The 12,444-nt window shown below is 52.7% G+C and overlaps 2 protein-coding genes across 7 annotated transcripts in view; both read left to right on the forward strand.

Annotated features, from left to right (window-relative positions):
- Positions 1 to 72: 72 nt before the first annotated feature.
- SLC38A7 (solute carrier family 38 member 7) lies at positions 73 to 7,652 on the forward strand. 3 transcript variants are annotated; one of them, XM_018914650.3, is made up of 12 exons: positions 73 to 167; positions 932 to 1,164; positions 1,319 to 1,759; positions 1,988 to 2,186; positions 2,282 to 2,426; positions 3,134 to 3,232; positions 3,959 to 4,016; positions 4,362 to 4,476; positions 4,694 to 4,841; positions 4,924 to 5,123; positions 5,388 to 5,442; positions 5,535 to 7,652. In XM_018914650.3, the coding sequence occupies exons 3-12, from the start codon at positions 1,493 to 1,495 to the stop codon at positions 5,635 to 5,637; spliced, it is 1,389 nt and encodes a 462-aa protein (XP_018770195.1). In that variant the 5' UTR covers positions 73 to 167; positions 932 to 1,164; positions 1,319 to 1,492; the 3' UTR covers positions 5,638 to 7,652. The 3 variants fall into 3 exon arrangements, with proteins under 3 accessions (XP_018770195.1, XP_009089108.1, XP_050834814.1); XM_009090860.4 differs by lacking the exon at positions 932 to 1,164; XM_050978857.1 differs by lacking the exon at positions 932 to 1,164 and having other exon boundaries at positions 91 to 167; positions 1,359 to 1,759.
- An 897-nt stretch (positions 7,653 to 8,549) lies between these two features.
- CNOT1 (CCR4-NOT transcription complex subunit 1) overlaps positions 8,550 to 12,444 on the forward strand; it is a 55,165-nt gene continuing 51,270 nt past the window's right edge. For all 4 annotated transcript variants that reach the window (XM_009090688.4, XM_009090689.4, XM_018914652.3 and 1 more), the window contains exon 1: positions 8,550 to 8,708. The gene's annotated coding sequence lies outside the window, so the exon portion shown is untranslated. The remainder of the gene's footprint in view (positions 8,709 to 12,444) is intronic.

The following is a 12,444-nucleotide window of genomic DNA, read 5'->3' on the forward strand; positions in this document are numbered from 1 at the left end:
GAAGGGCTATCCGAAGGGTCGGATGTTCCCCCGCCTCCGGGGCTGGACTACAACCCCCGGCGTGCAGCGGGCAGGGCGGAGCCGCCGCCGCGCCGCCGCTGCCGCCGAGCTCAGCCGGGGCTGGGGCCGGGGCCGAAGGGAGCGGAGCAGAGTGCGTTCCCCGCCTGGTGAGTGGGGCCGGGATACGGACGGATCGGGGGGACACACGCGGGGAGCGCAGCCACCAGCTAGGGCAGGAGTCTCTGCATCCCCTGCGAATGCGGGCTGACCGTCACCGGCTCCGGGCCTTGCTCCTCTGGGCGGGGGGCGCCGCCGGCGCCGCGGGTCTGTTGAGTCACCCTCGGTGAAGCGCCTGCTCTCGGGGTTTCTGGTTGCCAGAGTATGGCGGCTTTGCCTGGAGGGAAAGGACACCCTTTAGCATCCTCCCCCAGGCCATGGAAGAAGCATCGACCCCCTGCAGCATCTTCGGCCGTGTGGGAACTTCAGCCCACGCGGACCCACCGGTCTGCCCCTCCACGGTCCTACACAAGGTGGCCCTTCCTCTCCTTCCCCAGAAATCTTTATAGAGGATTTATAGCACAAGCACAGAGTTTAAATAGCCCAGAAGCAAGGAGTAAGCTGGGCAGGTGAAGTCTCTGTAGATGTCCTCTAGGAATAAAAACCAGATTTCCTTGAAAAGAGATTTCTCATGTTCATGTAAAGTCCTGCAAAATCCTACCAGGTTGAGAGGGTCGATCTCCTTCACCTTGGAGACACTGGGATGAGATTTGGACTTCCCAACCCCCAAGGACTGTGATGCTGAAAACACCATATCTTTAAATCCAAAAGCTTCTGAGACATCCTCCATCTCCTGTTGGTTGTCACCCTGGGGGTGCCCTGGAAGGGGCCAGTCCTGCTTTTCCTGTTGACACAGTATTTCTGCTGCACACAGGTCATTCCTGTTGAGCCCAGCCTTGCTCTTTACTCAGGAGCACGTGCACAGCCGCTCTTGCAGAGCTTGCAGAAATTAGGGCTGGAAATCAGGAAGTGAGCCAGGACATTGGGTCTCGTGCCCACAGAAAGGCGAGTCCTGCTGTAAAGCTGCAGCTCCTCAGCCCCACAGCCAGGGCTCAGTCCCCCATCCAACAGCAGTTGTGTCCTCTCCCTGGATTTGAGGGACAAGAGGTGAGTTCTCCTGCTATATCTCTGGTGGTGTGTGTTTGCTGTGACCCCGCAAGCTAAGACCCAGTTCCCCCATGCCCCCACCTGATGCTGAGGTTGTCCCTTGTTAATCTAACTTAACTAACACTTAACAGTGTCATTCTTCATCCCCTTGTAGGAGTAGGGAAGTGCCTTACTCCCGTGTTGCTGCATTCCAGCCTGTTTGTTTGCTGCCCTTCCTGCCTGATGGAGCCAGTGCTGGCTCAGGACCCTCCTCGAGGTGCCCAGTTGAGCCTGGTGCAGGAGCACTAGTGGGACGTGGACAGTGGCGTGTGCCACCTGCGAAGGGACAATGGCTCAGGGCACTGGGAGCATCAACAGTGACTACAAGGATTGGGAATGGAGTGACGATGCTGGCGAACGGGCCAGGCTCCTGCAGAGCCCTAGTGTGGAGACGGTGCCCAAAAATTCAGAGAGCCAAGGAAATGGTCTGGGGGCCACATCAGCTCTGGGAGCTGTCTTCATTGTGGTCAACGCTGCTCTTGGGGCTGGGCTGCTCAACTTTCCTGCTGCCTTCAGCATGGCCGGTGGTGTGGCTGCAGGCATTACCCTGCAGATGGTGAGTGGGGAAGGGACAGTCCCCCATCCCACCCTGGGAGGGTGCACGGGAGGGACATGTGGTGCCCCAGAAAGGGCTTGGGGAGGACCAGACTCCTAGGAAGAAGCTCTTTTCGGTGAGGTGCACCAGAGATTCTCAGTGTATTCAGGGATGGCTGCCTGGGGTGGCTCAGGGAACCTTGCCATGTTGTTGGCTCAGTGTTCCCTCCCTGTCTCTCTCCCATCCCAGTGCATGCTGATCTTCATCATTGGAGGCTTGGTCATCCTGGCATACTGCTCGCAGGCCAGCAATGAGCGCACCTACCAGGAGGTTGTGTGGGCTGTCTGTGGGAAGGTGCCTGGTGTGCTGTGTGAGGTGGCCATCGCTGTCTACACCTTTGGCACCTGCATCGCCTTCCTCATCATCATTGGAGACCAGGAGGACAAGAGTAAGTGCCTCCCATGGAGCAAATAATAACCACTTGTTGTCCCTTCAGCTGGAAGGGCCAACCTGACCATCTTGGTTGCCCTTGGTTGCCCACAGTCATTGCTGCTCTGGTGAAGGAGCCTGAGGAAGTTGGGAGCAGCCACTGGTACACAGACCGCAAGTTCACCATCAGCATCACCGCCTTCCTGCTCATCCTGCCCCTCTCCATCCCCAAAGAGATTGGCTTCCAAAAATATGCCAGGTGGGTGGGAAGAGCCGTCTGGGGCTGGGAGCTGGGGTGGGTCAGCCAGCACCCACCTAAGCATGGTTGCAGAGAACAGGGACTGGAAATGCTGTGGTTCTAGTGCCGTATCTGCCCACTCATCCTCTGTCTTCCCATGCCTCAGTTTCCCCATCTGGGAAGCAGAGGAGTGGCTGAGCACTGTGCAGCCACCGTGTCATACTTCAGGGCTTGTGTCCCTCCCTTCTGCATGCTGGAGGAAGCAGGGAATGCTGCTTTCAACTACATTGTCTCCTATCTTTGGAATTGGCAATCCAGCAGAAAGTAGAACCAGTAAGGGTCCCTAGGCTGGGTGGTCTGCAGGCCAGCCCTGCTCCACCAAGAATCACACCAGAATGGTGTGATCTGGCTGCTGGAGCTGCACCAGGGGCACCAAGGAGTGTCACTGCTTCAACACTCACCTCTTTCTTCAGCCCAAAACCCAAGTCTAGCAGGTTTGCCACTCAGAGAAGAATGGGATAACCCCCAAATTGTGTTGGCATCTGCTTGGGGGACAGCGGGTGACATTTCCTGGCACATTTCCATGGGAAGGGAAAGTAAAAATGGGTCTGATAGTCAGGAGTGGGGTAGTCTGAGCTGTGCCAGAAGATGGGGATGGAGAGGCTGTGAGGAGACTCTCCATGAAGTGGGGAGGCAGAGCACTCACAGCCTCCTATCCCCTTTCACAGCTCTCTCAGTGTGATTGGCACATGGTATGTCACAGCAGTCATTATCATCAAGTACATCTGGCCCGACAAGGAGCTGGTGCCTGTGGAGATCCCCACCAGGTGAGAGCAAGAGACACGACGCTGTCAGTGCCATCACAGCACTGCAGAGCCAGGCAGGGCTGTGGGAGCAAGGGCTGCAAAGGCTAGGGATGAATCTTTCATCAGTCCCATCCCTGGTCCGGAGGACTCTGCATGTTGCTGTCAGAAGCTCCCAAATGGCTGCACCTCTGCGTGTTTCAGAGGAGCAGGTGGTGAAGAGGAGGAAAAGGACCTCTTAAAGGTCCCCATGGCTCCATCACAGGTTTTGGTAGCACTGATTGGCATTTATCTCTGACATATCCAGGCCTGGATTCCCTGTGCAGTGCTTGTACTCACCCAACAACAAGGGCTGTGTCTATATTTGGGTGATTTTGATTATTTCCACAAACACTGTGGCTTATTCCCTTCCTCACAGTGTGTATTTTTGGATCCAGTGCAGGAATTTTATGGCAGAGCCAAGGTTAGACCAGTTTTTTGCACTGCCCAACTAGATCCTTATTTTTTACTCATACTTTTACTTTTTTGTGCTCAGCTTTGGCTGTTTCTGTCTCAGTCTCAGTGAAAGGCCCTGGTCTTCAGGGAGTACCAGGTCCCAAGGAAACCTCATTCCATGCAATGGCATCATCCTGGGTGGGGGGATGCAGTAAGGCAAAGACACTGAGCACTTGCAGCTCATCCTCTCCTGGTGCACTGGATGGGGGTCACAGGGGATTCTGGTCAGACTGATAGGTGTCTCTCTCCTTCCAGCCCCTCCACGTGGACAGCTGTCTTCAATGCCATGCCCACCATCTGCTTTGGGTTCCAGGTAAGGCCATGAGCTTGGTATTCCCCTTCCATCATGTTGTTACTTGGGTGGCAGACTAAAACCCTGCCTGTGTGATTGGCTGGTTGATTGGCTAAAACCCTGCCCGTGTGGTCACTGCATAGCTTTGCAAGGAGACTGAAGCCTTTTTAACATCTCACCACCTCTAAATGGAGATGGATCCATTTTACCCCAGCTAGGATGTACAGGGCATCCTGTCCCCTCGCCTTTTCTTCTCCAGTGACAAACCTGGGGAATCACCATTTCACAACAAACACAGAATATCATGAGTAGGATTCCCCATGGTTCTGCCCATCATGTATCCCCACTGTCTCTGTGTCCTGGCAGTGCCATGTGAGCAGCGTGCCCGTCTTTAACAGCATGAAGCAGCCGGAGGTGAAGACCTGGGGGGCAGTGGTGACAGCAGCCATGGTGATTGCTCTCTTCGTCTACACAGGCACTGGTAGGTGAGGGGACATCGTGTGAGTGTGGCAGTCCTTGGACTGGCTGTGAGCTTCAGGAGGGCAGGGACCCTCTGGTCAGCAAGGGTCAGAGGGAGAAGTGAGACCATCAAACACCTCTGTAATGTGCCTTGTGCCATATCCATCCAAGTCTGGTCCTTCAAACAGATGTTCAGGGGACTTGTCCCTGTCCCCTGCTGACTGCTCTCTTCCTGGCAGGCATCTGTGGCTTCCTAACCTTTGGAGCTGGCGTGGAGCAGGATGTCTTGATGTCCTACCCCTCCAATGACATCCCTGTTGCCCTCGCCCGGGCTTTCATCATCCTCTGTGTGCTGACATCCTACCCCATCCTGCACTTCTGTGGCCGGTGAGCGCTGGGAGAGATGGGGCAGGTGTGGGAAGGAGGAGCAGCACGAGGAAATCCCTCTGTCCTGGGTCTGTGCCTACAGGGCTGTCTTGGAGGGTCTCTGGCTCCGCTATACCGGGGTAACAGTGGAGGAGGACGTGGTTCGGGAGCGGAGGAGACGCCTGCTTCAGACCATCAGCTGGTTCCTCCTGACACTCCTTCTGGCTCTTTTCATCCCTGATATTGGCAAAGTTATCTCTGTCATTGGGGGCTTGGCGGCCTGCTTCATCTTTGTCTTCCCAGGTAAGGCATCCTGGGATGCTCAGGGGCTGACAAAGGTCTCATGGCCTTGTGTCTCAAAGAGGGAGGGGCAGGATGGAAACACAGGAACCGGGAGATTTTTAGAGGAGGACAAAAATGTGGTGTGAGGCCAGTCAGCAGCCGAACTGTTTTGGCTGGACGTGGAGCTCTATAACAGGGAGTGCAGCTCCCTGTTTTATAGGGTGTCTGTTCAGTCCCCAGGGGACAGTCCTCATCTGGTTCTAATTTGCCTCCCCTGCCTTTCAGGCCTCTGTCTGATTCAAGCCAAGCTCTCTGAGATCCAAGAAACCAGGGCAATCAGGTAACTGATATGTGCATCCCTCTCTCCCATTCCCCTGTGGATATTGGGGTGAAGGACCCCTCTAAATATGCCCTGTCCTCCTGTGTCCACAGCTGGTGGGCCCAGGTCAGCTATGGGGTGTTCATGGTCACCCTTGGAGCCTTCATCTTTGGACAGACTACTGCCAATGCCATCTTTGTGGATCTTACAGCCTGACTCCTCCAGGCTGGACTGCACTGCTGCTGCTGAGGGGATGGAGATTTCCCCTAGGACCAAAGGGAAGTGGGAAGAAAACTTGGTGGTGTCTTGGGAAGAGCCAAGAGAACCGTTGTGACTTGGGGCTTGGCTGAACAAGCCCTGTGGTGGTTTGTATCTCATTGTCTTAAGGCTGCAGGCAGTCAGGCTTCTCTCAGCCCTGGCTCCCTGGTGAAGCCAGAGCAACACTACAAGGGGACCTGTCATCCAGGGCAAGCTCTTTCTGGCCCTGGGAGTAGACATCACTCCCTCAGGCATCACTTAAGGGTGGTGGTAGGGGTTTGCAAAGCCATGCTGCTCTCATCTATGTACCCTTGTGCTGGTGGAGCTCCTCTCCACAGGTAAAACTCCTTCTCCCAACTTTGGAGTGAGAAGCAGTGTTCTGCATAAAGGGAAATAATAATCATGTTTATCAGACAGGGAGACATCCCCAGTCCTATTCTGTGTCAGTGTTTGGTTTGAACTCTGGTTTCCTGCTGGTCTCCTGCCTCTATTCTCACATCTCCATCTGCCTGGGCTGCACTTTGTGTTACAAAGGGTTGCCATCAGCCTGTTTGGGCTTTTTCTTTTGAGGATCAGAATGACCCTGGGGTAGGGACATGCCAGTGCAATGTTTTCCTTGCCAGGGGTTGCTCACTCAGTAGAGAAGCTGCTATGACTGCATCAACCTACTGAAGACACTACAATAGAGCAAAGCTCTTCTCCAGATTTACAATCCCGTTCTTCCAGGGGTCCAGGAAATGGGACTGGGCCAGGTTTTAAAGGATGCTTTTGGGATAAAGCAATCAGTATTAATTTGTTTTATATTGCTCTCTTGGTCATTTACACTCTCTATGGCTGGTGTTGCTCTGGGCTGTCCCTCTGTTGCCTGTCTGAGTGATAGTTTCATTCCTGCTTTTTCTGGGTTGAGCAGTTCCCCCAGCTGCAGATTTGGTTGGGGGCGTTAAACCTCTCTTGTTCTGTCTTTGAATTTCTTTTTATGTTGTTTGGCTTCTAAAACCCTTGGGGAGGGAGGAGTTCAGGGATAGCTGTTGATGCATCTGTGACGAGGGCTCAGCCCAGATTTGAGCAAAACCTGACCCTGTACCTCCTGCATCTTCTGGAAGCAGCACAGGCTGTTGTGGTGGGAAGGAGAAGCATGGCTTGTGCTCCTACACTTCTCAGTGTGGCTCTCTCCTGCTGCAACCAGTGGCTGCAGGAGGAGTGACAGCACATGTGTGCTTCCCCACGTGGAAACGTTTGGTCTTTCCTTGCTAACACTGCATGTACATGGGGACCTCCCCATTGCTGCTTGGGACAGGGAGACCCAGGTGGAGAAGGAGGAAGAAAAGCCCTAAGCACAGCAGGAATGTTTAAGAGATGCTGTGAAGGCACATATCCCTCCTGCCTCTCCCAAGGGATCTCCAGCATCTGTGCCCTCATCTTTTGACAAAACCAAGCTCCACCAAACCCCCACTTATATGGCACTGGCTGTGTCCTGAGCCCTTTTGCCAGGCTCCTGCCTGTGAGCAGGAGCTGGGGCTTGGGGACCCTTTGGCATAAAGAAGATGGCCAAATGTCCTGGATGTGGGGAGCACAGAGCAACCTCCCGTGGAGCCCAGCAGAGATGCTCAGCAGATGCCAATGCCAAAATGCCTTCCAGTACCCACCCTGCAGGAAGATAAAAAGGTTTGGTACCTGGTGGATCTTGTGGCTCTGGCTTTCCTGAAGATGTGTTAGGCATGAGGAGGTCCCTTGGCCGAAGTGGACGAGGACACAGTGTCTCATTCCACCTGGGAAACACCTGGGCTCCCTTGGTACCCCCACAGTGTCCCTGTGGCCGAGGGCTGGGCAGGTCTGGAGGTGCTGTGGCCATTCCTGTTTGCCTTACTGCTCCCCTGTTTACAAACACTGGCCTTTTAACGTGTATTTTGTACATGCAGAGAGTGGAGAGAACTCAACTCAATAAAAGTGACATTGTGATTCGTGTTAGGCCAGCACGAGGTGGTTTCTGGGGGAGATGCTCCCGAGAGGGATACAGGGATGACGCCGTATCCTGAAATACCGTCCAGCCTTTCGAGCTTTGGGATGGATGGTGTGTAGCTGGGAAGCCCCACTGCCTTCCTCAGGCCCTCATTCTCCGGGGTATCTTGGCGCCCAGGGCCGGGGGATGCCAGAGGCTCTGTGAGCCCGGGCCTGCTGTGGCACCCCAGTGTCGCTCCCCGGGACTGGTAGGCGGGTGGGTGTGGCTGGGAAGGAACTGTAAGGAGTTTCCTCTTCGGGACTGAGGCCGGCCATCCGGGAGGGTGCAAATGGAGAGGGGATTTCCTTAGAAAGGAAAACCCGAGCCTGAAGCGTGCCGGACCAGGGCCGGGCGCTCTGAGGGACTCGCAGCCACCATGCTGTAGGGGAGCAGAGCCTGGGCCGTACCAACGCAGCGCCGGGGAGGGGACGCCAATTCAGGGGCTTGTACCACGGCGCTGCGCGGGGGGAAACCGTTCCTGGGCTTGTACCACATTCGGGGAGAGGAAACAGCGAGGCGAGGGGGAACGCCCCCCGCATGACTCCGCGCGCCCTTTGGCACCGCCCGCTACTTCCCCTTCCCGCCCCGCCCCCGCGCGACGCCCCTCGCTCATTGGCCGGCCTCGGCAGCGCGGGGTTGGCCGTCAACGCGCACGCGTAGACGGAGAGGACTTCGGGGCTCTGATTGGCTGAGAGAGTAGGAAGGCTTTCGGCCCCTCCCGGCCAATGGCGTGCGGCTTAGGCTCCGCGCGGAGGGCGGCAGGATGCCCTCCCCCGAGGTCGCACGGCGCTGATTGGCCAGCTCTCACGCGGCCCCGCGCTCTGATTGGGCGAAGGCCACCCTGCGGGGGCGCGGCAGCTCCGCGCGCATTCCGCCCCTCCGCTCCCCCCGCGCCCCCCCGCGAGAGGACGGGGGAGGGGAAAGGCCGCGGCGCGAGCGCGCGACCCCATCCGCCATTTTGTATCGGAACGGCGGCGGCGCGAGAGAAGCGCGCGAGCGGCCCCGGCCCGGCCCTCACGACACCGCCGAGGTGGGAGCGGCGCCCGCCCGGCCCTGGAGGGGGTGCTCTGGGGGCACTGCGAGCTTCGGGGCGGGGGGGGGGGTCACGGTGGGGACGGGGCCGGACGCAGCGAGACCGGGCCGGCTTGCTCTGGGGGCAGCGGGGCCGCCTGAGGCACCCGCTCGGCCGGGCCGACCTCCGGGGTGTGCGAGAGGCAGCGGCGGGACCCGCAGCCCTCTCCCCCCGCACTCCTCGGTCCTGCGGCCGCCCCTGAGCCCCAGAGGCAACTCCGCAGGGTCCGGGGAGGGAGCCGCGGGTGTTCCCTGTTCGGTGGCGGGGGCAGGTGGCTGCGGCAGCGTCGCGAGGTGGCGGGGAAACCGCCAGCTCTGGGGCTGTGCTCATTTCTCCCCCTTCGCTTGTGTAACGCCGGTGGTGACAGGTGGAGCTTTGAGGACTCCGGGCCGGGCCTGCCCCGGCCGGGCTCGACGGCCTCCGTAGGAGATCGGTGGTGTTGTAACTTGCCCGCAGAAAATCGGAAAAAGTGAGCTGTAGTAAATAATCCGGTGACATAACCTTCTTGCAGACCACAGGAGAGAAATCCGTATCAGTGCTGTCCTCCAGTTAAGAAAACGCTGCCCAGTAAAATGGGCTTGTATAATTCTCAACTAGACATAGCAACAGTTGGCGGTCTCGACAGATGCTGTATCAGTACAAGAGCTTCTTTACAATAGTTTCCTAACTTAGATTAGTACCATTTACTCCATATACAGGAAAGCCAGTGAGTACTTATAGTTTAGTTTCAACAAACCACAACCAATTTTGATTGCATTTACCACAGAAGTGAAATAATACTGAAAATACAACACTAGTCTGCTGGTATATCATGTAATCAGATTGTTTATGAATCACACTTGTTGCAAGGAAGGATGGCAGCTGCTCTCAGGAACTTTTTTCAAGCAGATAACCAAACAGGTGTGACTCTGTCAAGTCATTCTTTAGTGTACCAGATTCCTGTTTCTAAGGTAACCACTTTGGCATTGGCTAAAATTATGGGCAGGGTGACTGCAGGTGGGGTGACTCTCCTGTAAACAGGAAACAAACTTAGCTGGTAGTAGACTGGTCTGTCCTTTCCATCTTTGTTATTCTGATTCTTTCAGCCCTGTTGCTTGTAAGTTCACTCTTAAATGTTGACTCCGTTGGCTTGGTGTCTCCAAACCAAACTCACAGCCAGTTTGTTGCCTACCTGTGTCTTTGAAGAAATACCTTATCCTGTTTATCCTACATAGTGTTTCTAGGGTTTTGATTTATGCTGAAATGGCCACTCTTGGTGTTCAGCTGAGTAAGTGGAAGAGAAACTGTGGGAACATAACTTAACAATAGAAGATGGTAATGTTTTGTGCCCCTGTGATGGGACATAACTAAATCATGTTGGGAATTGTTATCACTGAGAAACATGGTTGAGGCCATCACTATTTTAGCCAGATTTCTCTTTTGTTCCATAAACATCCCCAGTGTATGAATATTGCAATTTTCTTTGACTTCTGAAATAGCATATAGCTGTTCTAAAACACATTTTGGATGGTAAAAAACCATGAAGTATTTGATAACAAGTCTTTCCTTTTTTTCTCTGCAGCAGAAACTTTATTTTGCAGTTCTTGTCTGAAGGAGAACTGGGAAGTGAGAGTTTCTTGTTGTTTTGTTGTTGTTTTTTTTTAACAGTCCAGGTTGAGATGTGAAAATGCCTGAAGCAGTCTTGTCATGTTTGATGCATATCTCATGTATTTGAGGTAGATTCCAAACTGCAACTTCACTGGCTTGAGTCTGTAGGAACAACTTAGGTGCTTAGTTCAGCCATTCTCTGGAAATTGAAGCTACTGTGTCTAATCATCTTTTGACTTCCAGTTTACTGGAATTGGGTGCAGCTTTCCAGTGTATGGAATGTTCACATGTCTTTTCTTTTGTAAACACACCTGAATTTGAACTGGTCAAATGAATCGGGAGCTTATTTTACTGCTAATGTGACTTTCACTCTGGGGTTTTTCCTCTGTAGATTTCAAAGTAGTTGACATCCTGAAATATAAAGTATAGTATGATTCAAAACCACCTTTCTCCCTTGGATTGCTCCCAGTGTTGGCCTTCAGAGAGGTGTGCTGCCCTCCATGTTTTGTATTTGGTCATGGGTTTAAAAAGAGGGTAAGGGACTGTTCTGGAGAGAGGTTTAGCACTGGTCCCTTTAGCATGTTTTATGTGATGTTTTGTGACAGGAGTTTAGAACATAATCAGCAAACACATGCTGTTTGTGTCACTTGATCTATTTTATCCTCCACATGCAGCACATGTGCCCTGAAATAATACAACTCCTGAAATCCAGCAGCAGTAGTTACTTCTGCAAAATTCCAAAAAACAAGATCCAAAGTTAGCTTAAAGTAATTTTGAAATTACTTTTTGTAGGTGTGTTTCTGAATTCATGGAAGACTTCTGGTTTGTCAACTTCAGCGTCAAGGCTTAGTTACTCTCTAGTGATTTCTGGTTAGTAGGGAGTGTCTTTGTCACACCTGATGGGTGGTTTCATATTGACCCACTCTATTTTATGGTCTTTGGATTCTTGCCTGAAATTTTATTGCATTTATGTTTTAATCCAACAGAACTCTGCTTTGAAAAGACATCTACTGAAATAGATGCCAAATGTCTTTTGCTGATGAGCTGTTGTTTCCCTTAGGAAGTGTTCAGGGTGTGTAATGCTGTAGAATTTGGTAAATATTTTTTATCTCTTTAAAATGGGTTGTGTTGCACAATATAAAATAGTAATATTGTAATAGCTCCTGAATTCTGTGCCGGGTATATTAATCCATTACTGTATAATAGGATCTGTGGCTGAAAGTAGATAATTTTGCCAGGTAATCTAAATTTTTTTTTACAAACTCCCTGTGGCTGAGGCCTGACTTGTCTGAACCTAGCATGTTTGTCCCATAGACTGAAAGCTTCCTGAATTGTTGAGGCCAGTGTAGGGCGATTCATTCCCACTAAGAATATATAGATCTAAAAATAAAATCTGCTTCACATAGCATTCATAGCTTCCTTAATCAGTGCTGTAGTAATTGAATTTTAGTCTTGCACTTCGTGACCAAAGAGGTACCTGTGCAGTTCTGCTTTGCAGGCAAGGCTCCCTTGGTTACTCTGTACTCCCCTGAGTTAGGTTGAGTCATTTGAACCTCTGAAGTGCTGTTAATGTTGTGTCCGGGGGAGCTGTCAGGTTTGCTGTGTGCTGGGATATACTCACAGTGCAAACCATATGTTTAGAACATAAGTAGGAAGCTGTTTCCTCAGCTATTGTGTTCCTTGAGTCTCTGTGTTTGCTAGGCTCTTCCTTGAGAGACTTCCTTGAAAGAAAAAATCCGTTTTGCCTTCAGCTTGGATTGTCCAGTGGCACTGCCAGATTTTGCTGTTGGAAGGTGGCAAAGCTTGTTTTGCTTCTTCACAATCAAAATGTTCCCTGCTTTTTTTGGAAGACAAGAGATACTAATAGGAGGGTGGGATGGTCAGTGCGTTGTATGGCAGCAGGGAGGCTTGAGCCCATCTGGAGAATTTCAGTACTAAAACCTCTGAGTTTTGAGTGGAGTAGGTGTGATTCCTGTGCTATTTGTATTGGTATGATGAAAAATGGCCAGAGAAATGTGGTTTTCCTTCCTAGAGGCCTTAAAGGCAAACTCTGAAATTCTGTTATTGCCTTAAAAACTGGCCAAGTTGAAGTTTTGTGCTATGTCCT

This window comes from Serinus canaria, chromosome 11 (assembly GCF_022539315.1).
Source record: "Serinus canaria isolate serCan28SL12 chromosome 11, serCan2020, whole genome shotgun sequence".
Taxonomy (NCBI): Eukaryota; Metazoa; Chordata; class Aves; order Passeriformes; family Fringillidae; genus Serinus; species Serinus canaria.